Here is an 18646-nt window from a genome sequence, read left to right as displayed (position 1 = left end):
GTGTTAATGTGTGTGTGTGTTTCTTGTCTACTAAGTTAAAGAAAAGATCTAATTGCCAGAAAGTTTGAGACCAACTACAACGGAAAATTCTTTTTCCAGGTGATGCTCACAATGACTTGTTTAAAATATAACTTAAATATGGAGATTTATTTACAGTAACGGCGAAATATTTTATTTTTACTTCTGATTAAAATTAATATAATTCCTAGTTACTTTATGACCTACAGGTACAAAAAAAAACTTGGACATATTTACATTAAACAGTTCTCCGAAAACTATTTTTAGGTTATTATCACCTAAAAACTTCCTAAATTTGAGAAGAAATACTAACCTCTTGCCTCAGGAATTATAGGAGAAAATGTTGCCTACGAAAAAAATACTAACAAAATTTACTTTTTACTATTACATTAGAGATAGTCTCTCGAGCTAAAGTAGTCGCCATCACATAAAACTGTCTGAACTAACTCCTCTGGAGTAAGAGATGCAAACTCTTAGAATATTCTATTAGTTAATGTTGTCATAGTACCAAGTGTAAACTAATTTAAGTCCGGCTTGATCAGCATGAATGTGCTCAGTGCCTATTGACGATGAGAGTCGGACATGTGAGCGACCAAGGGATGAAGAGGATAAGTAAGGTTGAAGGAGTTACTGCGTTTACAGGGAGTGGCTACAGATGCCATCAGTGCTATTGTGGGGAGCCCGAAGCTATAATAACGGAACACGAGACCCAGGATACAATTATGGTTGGGAGAGTTACGGATCGCTGGGTAAATTAAGGTCCTTCTAAGTCGGAGTGTTTCATTTCAAGGAATATTGCATTCGAGAAGGTGAACCACATGCTGAAGTCCAATTACGAGAGAAATGTTGCTATCGGATCCGAATTAATAATGTCCAGTATGTTTGTTATTAGCTTTGTTCCTGTGCTAATTATGTGTTGTTTGTTTTAATGGTTTTCTTTTATATATCTGACTATGTTTTTATGAGTTTCTACAATAACGTAGCAGTTACCAATCTATTAAGTAACTGTTCATCAGATAAAGAACGATATAGAAATCAAAGACGGTGTCGTGTATCGGCCACAATGAGAGCAAACGTCGTTATCTTAGGAAATGCGTTTTTATTATCGCTTTGACGTTTCAGGTTTTTGCTTATGTGCTACAAGAGCTATTTAATGATTTTATCATACATTCTTAATCATGGGTTTTACAATATTAATAATAATAATAATAATAATATCAGCAATAGCAATAACAACCAAAAACAAAAACAATAATAACAATAACGTTAATAATAATAATAATAATAATAATAATAATAATAATAATAATAATAATAATAATAATAATAATAATAATAATAATCATAATACAATATGTGATAACCCTGCCAATGGTAACTCGTGCTCCCGATACTAGAAAATTCAAACCAAACTAGCACTAAACTATCTTCTTTAAGGAGGAAAGGTAGGAAGTTTGGCGACTCCTCAGTGGTTCCTTCCTGTTAAAATCAGACATAGTTCAGCACAAGTTTGTTTTAATTCGCCAGGACATGTGTCTGTAGGGGGGGTTTGAACAAGTTTTGGCGTGGGATTCTAAACTTTAGATGTGTTTATGACGCCTGAATATTTTTTTTTCTATATTTTTTATCCCTGAGTTTCCCTCTGCTTCAAAGTCCTGTCTATTTGCAAATTTAGTTTGATAAAGTATAAATACAGTGTTTGGTGAAGATTGGGGTGAATGGATATAAATGTAGAGGTTAAAATAGATTCTTTTATTAATGTTTTATCTATTGTTTCATGCTTTATTAATAGTCGACTACTAAATATTATCATTATTAACGTTAACATGTGATAATGCAAGTTGAGAGAGAGAGAGAGAGCATTTTTTTTAACTGGTTATGAAGCGCCGTGTATTTGGTGCATAGAACTCTATCATTATGCATTCTATTTAACAAACTGAATGCTGAATATCTTTTCCCTGTTGTATTGTTAGCTAATTTATTGTTCTCAGATAATAAGAGAACACTACATTTATTTTAACAATCATTCTCTATGGACAATAATATCTGGCTATATCTAGTGAACAATCATTTACCGCCTCTATATATGAAGTGAAATTGAAATTGGCCAAAAACGTTGAGCAATAGTTACAGTAACAAAAGAACGTAGGGGAGTTTTAATTAGTACAGGACATTCGCGAATTAATAATACCTGTAACTTACGCTGGCCTAAGGCATCAGTGACAGACCAGTATACAGTATACTCCAACACTCAACTCCAGACGAAACCTCACCCAGATCTTGGTCGCTAGGATGCGCTTCGCTGTTTGGATCTTTCTGGGAGGTAAGATTGATTTTATATATTATTTATATTATTAATAATGTGTCTTCTTTTCCTGATGTATGGTAAGCTTTATCACCCCTTCACTATATTTACGTATGTTCATCAGCTACAACAAAGGTAAGTCGGGTTGGGGAGGAGAGTTCTGCTCATAGTTCTGCGAAAATAAGGCATCAGATTCCTATCCGGGTACTAGGAGTGATATTGACATAAATATAACTATGTACGATGATGCCTCGTCAGCTGTGAATGATGGGATAATGAATAGTCTTCCACTATCTCCTGGAGGTCCCTGGTGTCTATTGCAGAGGGACTGCAATCACCACAATTAAGAGAAAGAGCTCCCCAGAAGACGACCTGATACAGCAAACAGTCTCTCACCTGGTTGATGAGTCACCTCAAGGATTTAGTCTTCCAGCCGTGCTTCATCTATTGTGGTTGAAAAAGGAATGGACGTACTTTTCTATAGCAAAATTCTCAGGAGCCTATACTACTCCTTGGGTTAATACTGGGCAGTCTATTTATGTTACTTTTAAGAGCCAGTTATGGCTACTTTGTTCTTTAGTGGTGGGTAGCCACTTGTCCCTCAACGAAAGCCACTTTCCGTCGGCGGTGGTCAACTCTCCCAACAAGAGATTTTGTGTCATCAGGTTTTCCGTTAGAAGTCAGACCCTCCCAGAGTAGCGGTTTCGACAGAGAGGAACGATAAACCACGACTTAAGTTTTCCAGGATGTTGTATAAAACGTTTACGATTCAGGAGACATTGGGGGGAGAGGTACAAGAGAGAGGACATACAGCGAGCAAGCGAGAGAGAGAGAGAGAGAGAGGCACAGCGCTAGGAAGATAAGAAAACGAGAGTGAAGTGTGTCAAGGGGTAGGAGGAAGGATTCCAGATAAGGGGAGGGTAGGACGTGCGCGTGCTTTTTTTTTGGGGATTAGCCCACCTGGGCACAGGTCACTGACGCACATCAGGGCCCGGGGGGCGAAAATTTAATAATAATAATAATTCATAGTAAATAAAATTTATAATAAAAGGTAAAAAAAATATTGATGGTAATAATAATAATAACAATACTGTGATAATAATAAATACAAAGAAATGCAAGAATGAAAAAAATCAACAGTGAGAAACGCTATATGTATGTTGTTTTGTCATGTAATAGAAACAATTGAGACCCTACAATTGTGTGTAAATGAGGCAGAAAGTCAGATCAGCAACCTGGGACTTGGTCACAATTTTCGTGATGCCATTAGGCAGCAGGGTCTACCATTAGACAACACATTATGCTGCCAATATCTTCCCAGGCGGTAGTACCTCCCTGTTCGGTAGCTGCCTACTACCTGCTACCTGTGTGTGTGTGTGTGTAGACGTATGAGTGCCTGTGCGTGCATGCGTTCGTACGTGCGTTCAAGTGTACGCGTGTGCATATGCGTGCGCTTGTCACGGGTTTCAGTAAAGAAAAGTGTACTGTAACTGGGTAGAAAGACGAGGAGATGTTCATGGTTAAGGAAATAGGGGGGGTGGGTGGTGCCAAGAATTGGGAAGGGGGAAGGACTGACATTTAGGAAATTGGTTGAATTGGGTTGATAAATGAGGAGGTGAGGACGGGTTTTGGGTGAGGAAGATTGGAAGGGGTAGAGGAAATGGGAAAAAAAGAAGGAATGGGAGGAAAGAAAGAGAATGGGAGAAAGAGGAGAAGTAGAACACTGAGTGAAGAATGGTAAGAGAAGGGATGGGAGGGGAGGCAGTAGTAGCGTTTTGTTGAAATGTTGGGAGAGAAAGAGGGTTATGGGTGAGAGAGGTGGCTGCAAGTCAGGGTTATGGGTGTAAGAAGGAAGGAAGAGAGAGAGAGAGAGACATATATGTAGTGAGTGGGAGGTAGAGTGTGTGATTATTGTGCAGGAGAAAGAGAGGGAGATTTATGGATAACTAAGAGGGGTGGAGGGAGCAGTTTTCTGGTGAGAGGATGCGTAGGAAAGAGGGGGTCTAAGTGACAGGCTGAGTAGGAGGAAGGGAGGGAGGGAGGGAGGGCTCTTAAGTGATAGGCTAAGTTGGGGGAAGGGAGAAGGGTGGGTTTCAGTGTTTTTGGTGAGATAATAGGAAAAACTAAAGGAGAATTATGCGTGACAGTCTTAAAGATTGGGGGATAGATTTCGGGTAATGAATTCAATGGTATGGGGGAGAATTTTTTGACAGGGAGTGAGAAGGAGGGTGGAAGATGTGATGAGAGGGAGGGAAGGAGAGATAAATAATAGACCGGGAGAAATTATAGTGAAAGGGGAGAGGGAAGGAAGGCTATTAGTGAGAAATTGGTTTAGGAAACCCCAGGGAGGCTTGTTAGAGAGAGAGAGGGAGAGAGAGAGAGAGATATTTAATTGGAGTTTTGTTCTTTCGAAGTTCACTGATGTTTCTGATAAAGTTAATGCTTACAGATACACAAATGACTAAAAAGATTACGTATAGAAGATGGTATCTGAGGATAAACTTACGATGAACCTGTTAATAAACAAGGAAACAAATACACAAACCTATGGAAAGAATACATACCACAAGCAATTGTTAACACATACTTTCATATTAGAATAAAACAAAGCAAACGACGCATATAGACGTATAAACTTTAAAAACAAACGCAATGAAACAATACGACCATTCACATAAATACACACAAAGAAACACATACCCACTTTGACATACACACAAACACTACACACTCATAACCAACAAGCACACACACTCATACTCACACACTATCATCTAGCTGCCGACGACCATCATGCTGCGGTCATCATTACTGCGCTAAATTTTACTCCGCTACACTAATTACGGAGCCAAGAGAACATCAGCAAAGTGCTAACACATAATGTAATTAACCGTGTGGGGTGAAGGAGGAACTCTACAACAATGGTTCTTAAACGGGGGAAATTTTATGCAGTGTAATACTTTGTGGCAAAGAACCAGTTCCAAAAATCTCGTTGAGATAGATATTTTGTTTGCCAATTTTAGGCATTACCTAAGAATAATTATTTCTCTGTTCATCTATGAGTTATATAAATATATCTTGAACAAAAACTGTAGTAATTTTCTGAGTTTCTTTTTTTTCGAATTGGAAGGGGGAAATGTTCTTAGTGGAAGATGGAAAGGGGGAAATCAGGTGGAAAATGTTAAGAACCCTTGCTCTACAGGATATCATCCGCCATCTTCCATAATTGTAAGTTATTACAGTAAGACGACCAGCACAGTCCGCCCCTATGAGAGGGAGAAGCTGACTCTGCTTCTCTTAAAGTTCTCTTATTGCAGGTGAAAACATGGAAGAAAATATAATAGTTTCCTTTATATACCTGAGCAAAACGTCGACCTATTCACCCTTCAAGAAATATTACAAGAGCAGGGAGATGTGTAGAAAATTAAACAAAGTTAACAGTGTGATGTAAGGTGGTGTGGCGTGAACTATAAGTTGTCTCCGTAACACATGTTTAGTGGGTCAGCGTGGCATTTATGTACATATTGTTTTTCCAAAAGGATAAAACGCCTCAGAAGATACGGCAGATTAGGAGTCTCCCGCCTTATAACCTTTATTTCCAAAGTTTGACGATCATTAACCATTGGTACCAAGACAAGGAGGTGGACACTAAGCGGGTCACCAGTAGCATAGGAGTTTCACAAGGAACCTCTCCTCATCTCGGTGTGGGAGAAGCATGTTTTAAAGACACTTCAGCAAAATAAAGTTGGTTTATATAGGTGTCGTTGTTATTGAAACCCGCGTCTTTTTAACTGGGTGAAAAAAATTCTTTCAACAATGCAATGAAGTGTTTTAACAAAATAGTACTAATTCGGTGTACTCCATCTCTCAAACGTAACGTTTTTGGCTGTCTTTGCGTAAACTGTTTGTAGAACAAACATTTACCAGAGTGTTTTCTATAAAATGTATGTAATTATATACTATTATGTTTCCTTAAACCATTAATAGTAAGTATCAGACTTCTGAATTAAAACTTTATCAACAAAAATAGGGATGATTCAAATACTAAATGCTTCCTTGGAATATATTTCTGAACCACTTGCAAATGGTCGACGGTATTATCATGACTTTTTAATTCTGTACGTTCGCTAGGTAATTTCATCCTGTATATTTGTGTTATCAAAGCAGACGCAATAACAAAGGAGCCTGGGATAATTGAATGTGTAATGATGATAAAAAGAAACGAATGATTGAGATATTGATGACTAAAATTAAAAAGGCTTTGAGCAAAAATAAACTAAAGTATTAAACAGGACGTCTGCAGTGTACACGTGTAGAGTATAACAGAGTATTTGAAATAATTAGAAAGAAAAAGGGTAAAATAGGTGGGTTATGGTGAAATAAGATGATACAAAGTGACATAATTATAAGACTCAGTAATCCAATGCTATAAACCAGATTGAAGTTAAGGTATTAGATGAGAGAGAATTAAAGTTAGAACCACTGACAAGAACTAGATAAACTGTATCGGAAGTTTCGATGTAAAAGAATGAAAGTGATGGTAGACATTCAAATGCAAGTGTGGGTGGTAGGCAAATAGCTTGGATTCCAGGATTACTTGGAACACCAGGAATGAAATGAAATGGTGAAAGAGGTAGAACATGGTGCTGAGAGAGGGTTGGTGGTAGGGAACACTCAGTTTTAGAAAGAAGAGAATTCATTTGCATGCATGAAGATGTGTTAGTGGAAGAAGTGGAGTCATTACGCTGTTGGATGGTAGCCACAAAACGGCCATGGAAGAAGGGTGATGTAACGTGCCAAGAGAAATTTTACGAAGAGTTTAAGTATAATAATAAACAAAAGAAACAGAATACAAAATAACACCAAAAAATTAAATATTAATCCTTTACAAAATTCTCAACTTTTATTTTACTCAATTTAATTTTAATATCATTCATCAGTTCCTCACTTGAACTTCAGACTTTTATAACCTCCCAAGGCTCTTTTTTGTCAACTAACTTAAGCAGTAATTTAATACCAGTTCTTTTAGTGTTTCTGTCTCATTTCCTGTACTCACATACCTCTAAAATAGAACTTAAGTTGTTTCCATTCTTCTTCAACCCGCACCAGTTTTTTTCTTGCTCGTGTGTATCAATTTTCTATCAATAATTTATTTACCTCGTTTATCCTCGTTCACTTTGTTCAGCTTACATTCTATTACAAATACTCTTATAATTTATATATATTTTTTTTGCTCTCTCGTGAATACATTGTACCATTATTCTCACTACTATAAAAAAAATAGTTAGACACTCCCTTTAGGACATTTACAATTCTTATATTATAATTAAGTATTCTGTGTACCAATACGCCAAGCCTCCCTTTATACTTCTGAATACACCTTTTAAACCGCATATTCCTTGTCAGCCAAAACTCTCGACACACATTTCTGTTAGCTTTTCCTATTTCCATTAATTTCTTGCTCCCCATTTTTAACCCGAATCCCATCCACCTCCGTCTCCCACTATTGTTTTCAAATTTCCCATTACTAACACTGTCTCATACTAAAGCTTCCAGTGCAGTGTTTCATGAATTTCCAAAATTCCTCCCTTTTCTCTGTATTCTTATTTTTCGAAACACAAATAAATAAGTTAGTGATAATTCTATATACTGTATAATGAATGCCATGTATACAGGGACGGTCATGTACATCTTAAGACAATCTGTAAATGAATGGCATCACTATCTCCCATACCTACCCTAATGCAAGTATAATTTGGTTATTCTGTTAAGTCAAATCAAATGAAACTAATCAAACCTTAATATATTTGAACTAAGATAAAATATTTTCATAAACCTGGCCTTAAAAAATAAAAATCCCGAATTTTTCCATACCCTAAAAATAAATATATATATTTTGACACAGCACAAACTGTACCTACGTTTTTTGTTATAAAATGTGACGCCTTACTCCACACGGTAGCTTCTCTCTGAAGGGCCGCTACGGTAGACTGATAGCCTCCAGGCACCGTCACTATATATTTCTTTTGTCCTTCCTTTTTTCTCTTCAGTATCCGCTGATTTTTCCTTAACTCCTCTTTTCATCAACAGTATACGCTGCCTCTTTATAACATATTTGATAACTTTCTCACTTGTGCACTAACTCAGGACGCTATTTTCCACTCACTCCACAATTAACATCCTCGTCCCTCCTCCATACATCTAATTTTTCTAACTCCATCCAGCGATGGGGGCTGGGTGTACCTGTAAACTGGACTGCCCAGTATGTGCCAATACACCCGCTGCAGTTTCCTTCATTCTTACGCTCTTATGTTCTTATAATATTAAACTTATCCTCTCACCAGAGCAAGATGCTACACTGAGACATGGTCACAATTCCTATACATATCAGCCATAAAAGACAGATTTAGATTGATTGATTCTAATATGTTTCGTTTATGATTCGTATTTATATTTAAATTATTTAATATAAGCATTCTAAACAAAAATTATTAACATAGAAAATATATAAAAATGGAATCAATATTTTTAACCACTTGCCGAGAGTGGAAGTGACGAGTTTTCGTAAAAGTACCGCATTGATTAAAGGTGAATTAAACGTTGTAAAATTACATACACACTAATACAAAATTATATATATATATATATATATATATATATATATATATATATATATATATATATATATATATATATATATATATATATATATATATATATATATATATATATATATATATATATATATATATATATATATATATATATATATATATATATATATATATATATATATATATATATATATATATATATATATAGTCTTTTTGACAAAAATATTGATATCAAACTTTCATGTTTACTAATGAACACCCCCCTTTTGTTTGTTTATGGCGATTAATATAATTTTCTGTTTTTAGCTTCACAGTCACGACCAGAATATGAATTCACATTTCATCTACTATACGAGTATGATGGTAGCCCGTTAATATTGTTTTATTAATTATTACTTGGTGAAATTAAAGACTTGCCAAATGTATTGATCAGTTCTATAAGCTGGTCTGTATGTCTGTCAGAGTTTTCGCCAGCTTTCACAATTTTGAAGTGATATTTTTCAAAACTTCAATTTAAAAAAAAAACCTTAGCAATATTTCCATACTGAAGAGTTTTGGTCAGCATCGGACAAACGTCAAGATCTGATGTAATCTATGAACGTTCTCCCCAAATTAGAAAGTTTATGTAATAATATAAAGGTGTGGAGGTTAAAAGTGCAGCAGGAATGACTGAACATTATTTAAATAATCAGCTGCAACGACCTCAGATATTTTACTCAATAAACAACGTTCATGGTGTTTATTACTTTGTCGGTTTTATATGTTCGTGCGATAACATTCACAATTATGATCCAACCTCTGCATAAAATTCACAGATGTTCGGTAAATATTAAAAGATCATTAAAAAAATACAATGTCTGTATTTTCGCATTGTAGTATTTATAGCTCCCATCCAGTCACTAAGAAAATTGCACAGCACGTCTTTCCAGGGTTATGTTATAACCTACTCTCCTCTGCTTAATATAAGACGAAAGATAAAGTCACAGGTCATCACCCTACAAATTGTTTACAATATGAATGGGATCACCATTTTTCAGCGGCAACCTTACTCCTAAACGTCTTACTCCAACTGAGTGGAAGTTAGTACACTCCAGCATTTTAATTCGTTGTTCCATCTTGCGGTAGTATGAATGCTTTGTGGTAATTGATAAGTCTTGGCTTCACACCTTTCACTTCTACTGTATTCCTCTTTTATATTTTTCTCCACCCATCTTCTCTTCTGCTTTCTTGGAGTTTTCGTTTCAATTCTCCAAATACTTCCTATTTGTTTTAAAAAGTCAGCTGCGATAACAAAAAACACAGGTTATTTATTTTGCTGTCTCGTACACCCAGTTGATAGTACATGGACAAAAGCCTCATACCAACACATAGGGAGGCTATCCAATTAACACACACAACACTCCTGGGATAGAGGTAAAGCCAACTCATGCTGTGCTGATCTCTCTCTCTCTCTCTCTCTCTCTCTCTCTCTCTCTCTCTCTCTCTCTCTCTCAGGGAGTGTTACCCGAAGTTTCTGTCAGATTCATTTTGTTTTTAATAACTAATCTAGGTGCTGGATGTGCCAAATGTCATCATAGCTCCTACCAGCCGGGACCCTTTAATGACCACAAAAAAATAGGAAAAGGAACCCAATGTCATAGTCCTTTAGTAACACAAGCCTTCCCATATAGTAACTCTAACCCCCTGCCTATTTCCTAACTGTGCCTGCTTATACCTTCATCTGGTCTAGCCTCCCCTACTTCACCCAGTCTAACGATGAAAGAGAAGGGCAATCTCACTCCAACATCAGTAGAAGCTGGAGGATGTAATTGTATTCCGGTATTCGGGAATAATGATCAACAGAGTGAAACTGAATATTTAAAGTATATATTAGAGTAACAGTGAAAGAAGAAGAGGGACGCTGAAACACTGATTAATGGAGGGTATTTAAATTAAAATTGCAAGAAGAGAGCACAAGAGAGATTGAACAAATGAGACTGCAGTGTATTCAACTTTGCTTGTCTATTTCAAATTTCTTTCACTATTCCCCGCACTTCATAAAGGTTTATCGTTCTCTTAATTTAAAACATGCCAAATTATATGACGACTTGAAGACCGAGATAAAGATGACTGTGAAATAAATGATGACTTGGCGTTTCACATGGAGGTGATTAGAAAATACATGATTACTTAGTCGCTAATTGGAAGTGACTCATGAGTATATGACTATTGTAACTGCAGGGAACAAAAAGATCCAACGATATAATATAGTGACGTGAGATTAGAAGGATCGCTACTCAGGTTGTTTTACTAAAACCAACAAATACACTGAAGTAGTTTGATTGTTACCTTAATCTCACCTGCCGATTCAAAGTTTATGGGAGGGAGACAATGGCTAGCTTTCTACTTTGTTAGATGACCAAGTACTTTACGGATTAATTGGTCATGATTCCATAATTCCAATATCGTTCATCTTTTTTTCATTATTTTATCAAAACAACCTCAAAATAAATATATAATTTATAGAGTCTGGAGAAAAGTGTCGGGGAAGGGGGGTGGGTGGTGGTGGTGGTGGCAATCTTGAAGGAATTTTTACGATGGCATTAGGAGTGCCGTGAGAATAAGAGACCTTACTGGCATAACATAACATACCAATCTTATTCTTATCCTTAAATGTTCTTCACTTTCTCTTAACTTGACGTAAAAGACTTGTTCATTCAGGTAAAATAGTGAGAATTTTGGTGTATGCACAGGAGTACATATTTGTATACATGTCTTCTACACTTAAGATTTGCAAATAAAACTTAAGGAGGTTCAATAATACCTACTTAAGAATAATTGTTTAATACTTATTTTTATTCTCGTTACAATTTTGGCTTTGATAGTGAAAATTTTACTTTATAGTCATGTGTGATTTTCAGAGGTAACGATCCCATTATCAACACTCGAGTTCTTCCCTCCCTTCCTGCCCACTATAGTCACTACACCAACATTACAACGACTATCGCTGCTTCTGAACTCAACAACACTACCACTATTACAGGCATAGGATTCCACTTCTATCCTCACTACTAGCAACCTCTAACCTCCCCAACAACATCCCTTCTCCCCACTATTATCTTCTAACCTATTTACTACCACCCCTCCGCCCCTTCCCACTACCACCCCTTCTAACCTCTCCAGGATATACTTGTAAAGTCAGTACTACTGCCACCTATACTAATACTATCACTAGATTCAAAAATTATTTTAATATTCATTCCTTTCTCGTATTAACAATCCTGACTATTACTAACCAACACTCCCACCAGCAACACCACCAGCACAACAGCGACACCAGTACTGTACAACACCAACACCACCCACACCAGCCCCAGCACTGGCACTACACCAACAGCTCATCAAACATCATTCAAATAAAAATTCTCCCCATTCACTTTGGACGCAACAGAAAACAACTCCTCCAGATATGAATAATTTCTTACAGTCAGTCAGAAATCTTGGCTTTAGGTTTAGCGGATAAACAAACAAACGTCGAAAAATATATTAGGAAGCCTTAATAAAATGTCGGCCAAGCAGAAAACGTTAGTCACACATAAGAACAGGCACGGCGCATGACAACCAGAGTGATGAAGAAGCCGGAATTTACTGGCTCTTGTGTCTTCCTCCAGTACATGGCCGTTCTTACAGCATATCACAGTAAACAGCACATCTGTTTTTGTTTGAAATGATCCTGATAGATCATTATTTGCCCCAGGTTATTTCAACGGAAAACAGTCATACATCGGAACTTACCCCTGTATATACTATCTGTTATTTTATCGTATATAAGTTTTATATTAAATGCAGTGAGCTGGTTATGAAGTGTGACTTTCCAGGAAGAGGAGCATCACTACACACTGAATATTACCGCTAACATACGGTGATAGTTTTGTTCCTGGTAATGCAGTTTACAAACATTAACAGGAATTTTCCCCCCCAAAAGTCATCCCCGAAGGCCTCGTAACCTTCTACGGTCATCGCAACCAACCAAACTGGTCAGCCACCACTACCACCATTACCAGCCCCCTCACGATCACTCACGTTCACAAACATTATCTTTACCACCAGACAATATTCCACGGCTCACCTAGGGGCAGCCCATAGCGCATGTTTGTCTTTGTTAGGAGTTAAGAGCACATAAAAACAAAAACAAATAAATAACCATACTAAATTTAAATCCCTCTATAAGCCCTAAATGATACGGATGACCCAGTTACCATAAATGTCTTTTGGATGATGATACTGGCTCGAGACGTCCTTATAATGTCAGATAAGTAGGACGCAATAAAGTGGCTACAGAAACGTAAAAATAATTGCTTCTGTAAGTCATTCACGGATTTTGAACAAATTGGGAAATTTTTATTGTATTCGTAATTTATCCCTAAGAAGCTGTTAAACTTATCCATAATCAATTCACTTGTAAAACAAAAGAAAGAATCTCTATAAAACTGAAAACTACCAACTGCCATAACACTTTAAAAAACACCCTCGTTTAAATAGTTTTAAATTCTACAAAAAATTCAGACTCTACTAACGCTTTACTGAACACACTTGCAAAGTTTAAAAAAAAATCTAGACATGATTTGCAGAACATATAAAAAGAGAAGTGCACTGTGATATTTTTAGCCTTCTAATATATTCAGTAAATATTTAGAATAGAGAAATACTATTCTAAATGCATCTGTAGTCTAAATTAAGCGACCTTTAGTCCTCATAGTTCATTTTGACAAAGTTCTTGTTATATATGAGTTTTGGGATGCATTGTGTTTCTAGGTTTACTGATATCATACAGTTTAGTCTTTACGTTCGGTTATTTGATCGTATGTTTATTGAAATCTTAATTAAATTAAAACTGTTTCATGAATATTGTATAACTGAGCTCTTACGCCGTGTATTTTTATGTATTATACAGTAGTTTGTTTGATGAGGGAAACAGACTACTCTGAAACTATCGCGATCAAATAACATGATGCCTTACCAGGTGCTGGTTTTATCGTTCATCAATGTGTGTGTAAGTAATCTAGGAGTTACACGTACAGTAATGTACAAGCATGGATATGATGACTTCTTTCTTAAAAAAACAACAATAGAATATCAGATTTTTTACAAAAGAAAACTAAGAAATATTCTAAATAAAGCGTGCAAACTTCCTGGTAATTTCCTCTAAGGTACGCGTGATGCTGTATAATTACCACCATTTAGAATTTAAGTAGCTATTTCACAAAAATATTACTACAATGTAAAGTTTTTAGTCGCGAGTATAAGCAAGACCACTGGGATAAGCTAGACCAGTGTCTCTCGGTATCTTTAATACAGTCACCAAAAAAATTCCGTGTCTCCTTCCGAATGAATCGCTATCGAAACTAAATGAGAGAATGCAACGCCAGCTGTGCTGATATCCTGAACTACATATACCATTGACCTGTGAACATTATAATGTCTATTACCTGAGGCTATTATACACATATCCTCTATAACATTCCGTTCTGAATGTATAAGCAAAAAATGTGAACAAACAAACAATTCCTGACCTCCTGTTTCAAGGGTATTGTCACACACACACACACACACACACACACACACACACACCAGATAAAAATGGCAGGTTATTTTAGTTCTCAGGGAAGAATGTCATTTTTAATAGATATGGAAATTACGCCCTTGATCATTATGACAACACAGAAATATCAATATAATTTACATGGGTGTCAATAATTTGTTTATACGTGTATCTATTTCACATAATAAAATAGTATGCAACATATACAAGGCGCTTATTTATCAACTGAAAGGTGTAATAAAAGCTCCTTTTACTCGCACACGTGATACAGTACAACAAACAAATATTGAAATACGACCCAAGTGACATTTTATCGTTCACCACCAGCCAGTGGCGGGAAGGTATGGAACTGCTTCACTACCTGTTTTTACTAAAATATTGGGTCACTTCTTTTAATGTGAATTTACACATATCAATGTGGTGGTCTGACCCCACACAATATGAAACTATCAAAATAGCATCTTACCAGTTGTGATTTCTAAGAACGAACGTGATTAGAAGACCATGAAGATTAACAGGAGCAAATATCTAGGTTGACTGGATATAATCTAACCCGCAACAATTCAATCTAATCTGCTACTGTTGTTATATATGTTATACTGAATCAGATATACAATTCTGCTCTTATTCGTAATTATTCTTCTCTGTTTATATATTTCGTTATTCAAAGTTAATACAGCATCAAACGGCCAACTTGGACGGCATATACTGTGTCTCAGAGCATCATCATATAAGACCAATCCAAAAGCTTTAAGGGACTTTGGCTACCCAGTAACTTCATTAGTGTAAACATCCCAGGATTCATAACTAGAAGTTTCCACCAGCAAGTTTTCTGCTCATAGGCGGAAAAATAAATCGACAGATTCAATAAGATGCAGCCATCTGCTTCCAAATTCCAGTAAAAGAACTCAATTCAAGTTTTCTTTTTTCGGATGTGGCCCTGAAAACCGAAGAGCCTTTGCTGAACAAGACAGCGTTTGGAAAACAATTCGTGCCTGCCAAGGTGCACCATATTTTACCACGATATATATCAATAGAAAAGCAAAATGTGACATTAAAGTAGGAATATTGTGTTTCCTACAAATCACTATCAGTAAGCGCAAAATAGCGATCATAACGTTGGAAGAACCATATAACTGGGAGACGTCCTACTTGTTCCAGGAAGGATGACCAAGGACTGATTAAATCTAGATTCATTCTCGCATTGCAATAAGTGCAATGAAAAGTAACCTTTGCATATTGAGACTATAGACCCCAATCTTTGGTAATCACAAGAAACACTGAAAAAACATGCTAGTACTCAAAGGATACATGGTGTAGGATTGGAAAGCGACTTGAAATATCATGTAATAATGACGTAAAAAAATTAAAAGTTCCGGAAGTTGATAGGTTAATGATATACGCAAGTTACTATTTAGAAAATCACTGGCTCCTCAACACGGGAAGTTAGCAGACGCGTGAGACTCTCGAGCAAGTACAAAATAAATAATACCTGATATATAAATCTGACTTGTACATACATGAATTATGATGTGTTACAGGTACCTCGAGGAGATGTTAACTTTCATGTATCTGAAGAAAAAAAACGAAAACAATCAGATTAACTTTCCATCCCGCTTCACTTACAAAAATGTTCGTAAAGGTTAAGTAGCCATTCGCCACTTATACTACGTTAGATATTTGAAAAATCTCAAGGATGTGTAAGTTTTAAAGTAAAAATGTTAAGAGGTGGGAGAAGATTAAATAATGACTATGTAGTAATACCTTTAGAAGTGTTCTTAGAAACGGCATCAGTTTGTGGGGCTACGACGATTGGCTACAGAAACCAACCAAACCTAACTAAATAATAGATAATTATGAATGATCATTAATTTTGGTTTAGTTGGTTTGTGTTGTCTGTCATCATTATTGGTTTACACCTGAGGAAGTTAAGATAGCAAGATCATAAGTTCCGAAGGAAAACTCTACTGTACATATTTCACATTCTTACATGTTTTCTTTCTCACCTATTAGAAAAGCATCTACTGTATTATAACAAACGTGTCCGAAAAGATCCTCCACCCCCCCATTAAGATGTTGGAGGGTCACTTATGTGGTCCAATGAGATTATGGAGGGTCACGTACGTGGCCCACTGAGATGATGGAGGGTCACTTATGTGGACTAATGAGATGATGGAGGGTCACTTATGTGGCCCACTGTGATGATGGAGGGTCACTTATGTGGCCCACTGTGATGATGGAGGGTCACGTACGTGGCCCACTGAGATGATGGAGGATCATTTATGTGGACTAATGAGATGATGGAGGGTCACTTATGTGGCCCACTGTGATGATGGAGGGTCACTTATGTGGCCCACTGTGATGATGGAGGGTCACTTATGTGGCCCACTGTGAAGATGGAGGGTCACTTATGTGGCCCACTGAGATGATGGAGGGTCAGTTAGGTGGCCCACTGTGATGATGGAGGGTCACTTATGTGGCCCACTGTGATGATGGAGGGTCACTTATGTGGCCCACTGAGTTGATGGAGGGTCACTTATGTGGTCCACTGAGTTGATGGAGGGTCAGTTATGTGGCCCACATGGTTATTCTATTCTAATGGATGAGTTACTTACTGAACACTTTATACTTTTCGTATACCATGATAGCCCAACACTTAAATACCAGTATACTACATAATGCGGAAATAAGCGATAATGGAAACTTATGTTTGATTTCCAGCAGAGTGTCAAAAGTGGGGGTGTGGGGTGGAGGGGGGTATTTAATGTTAAATCTGGCTAAAATAAATATGGAAAATCACTTCAATAAATCTAAACACTAATTTTGTACCTAATATCCAAATATCAAAGCACTTTGTCTCACCACTTGTGTATTGTTGGGGGTGCTTACTAAACTTGACTTAAGGAAACGAATATCTTCCACTTTCCCAATATAACGCACCTCATAAACTAGTTGTCAACAGATATTATATTTAGCGGAGGTTCTTGTTGTAGAGGAGGTGGGATTTATTATGTTTAGGAGGGTCGTCATTGACTGGTTAGTTTTTCTTATATATTTTGATTTATTGGCACATTATTAAAATTACGGACATTATTTGATCGGTTGGTCTAGAACACCATTTAGGGATTGGTGGTTATTTCAATGTCTTTCGGGATATTCATCAATACTTGTATACATATCACGAGACAAACAGTTTGTTGTATGTAAGCGCTATTCATCAGCCATTACATGGAATTTATGGCCTAAAACATGAAGATTTTAATCAGTGTTTTCATTTTTGTGTCCCAGCATGACTGTCACAACATTCATTGGACTAAACGCTCATCAGTTAGGTATTTCAGTGAATACACTATTTATTGGTAAAAAAAATAAAACTGCAAATTGTACCGTGAAACAGACTAATGGTCGCGCGTCTGTCATTACTGCATTATTGGGGATGATTGAGATTCAGGTCCATTTGCAGTACAGTTTTTGGAATATGGCCCATTGGAGCCGATTAGGACTGAGTTCCATTACGATTGATGCACACTGGATTAAGGTCCATCTTTTAGTAGAGCCCATTAGAACTGGGACCCATTTTCTTAGAATACCCGTAACTGGCTGAGCATTTGCATGCGTGTCACGAAGATTCGTCTCATGATTTCAATCATCTCTTGAAGTGGTGTTTGGAATTTAAGCCCATTTGTTTTTAATAGTGATTTATGGAGAAAAAAAATTATATTCCCATGCCAGGTTTCTTGAACCAAGTGGTGGTACAGGTGTTCAGTGTAAGGCTCACGTCGCTCATCTTTTAATTGTTGATTGCTATTGTAATTACGCACTAACCAAGTATATGCACAAAAGACTTTAACTGTAGTAATTATAATATAACAACATCACTCCAGGGGTGAACTGCCTAAAGGGGTGATCTCCAAGGTGACATCTATGTTCATTTCCCCACCCAAAGCTCGCATCAGTCATCACTCAGCCCGTAAGACACTCTGATCATCCCTTTGTTGCCAGACTGAGATTCTGCATAGCTTATGGCCATGGGTTGAAGCAGATATTACGTGGGCTACTGTGTATCTCGGGTGATCTCTCTCTTGCCTCATAACCCAGTGCTCTTTTGCTTCATATCCCAGGTGATTT

General features: G+C 36.8%; 1 protein-coding gene across 1 annotated transcript in view; it reads left to right on the top strand.

The window, feature by feature from the left end:
• Positions 1 to 2021: 2021 nt before the first annotated feature.
• The window catches only part of LOC121854215 (G-protein coupled receptor GRL101-like), a 121192-nt gene continuing 104567 nt past the window's right edge, over positions 2022 to 18646 (top strand). The window contains exon 1 of the mRNA XM_042348722.1: positions 2022 to 2341. Within this exon, the coding sequence (XP_042204656.1) occupies positions 2311 to 2341 (31 nt within the window). The 5' untranslated portion in view covers positions 2022 to 2310. The remainder of the gene's footprint in view (positions 2342 to 18646) is intronic.

This window comes from Homarus americanus, unplaced genomic scaffold, assembly GCF_018991925.1.
Source record: "Homarus americanus isolate GMGI-L3 unplaced genomic scaffold, GMGI_Hamer_2.0 scaffold56910, whole genome shotgun sequence".
NCBI classification, from domain to species: Eukaryota; Metazoa; Arthropoda; class Malacostraca; order Decapoda; family Nephropidae; genus Homarus; species Homarus americanus.
This window is presented reverse-complemented; position numbering and strand designations above follow the sequence as displayed.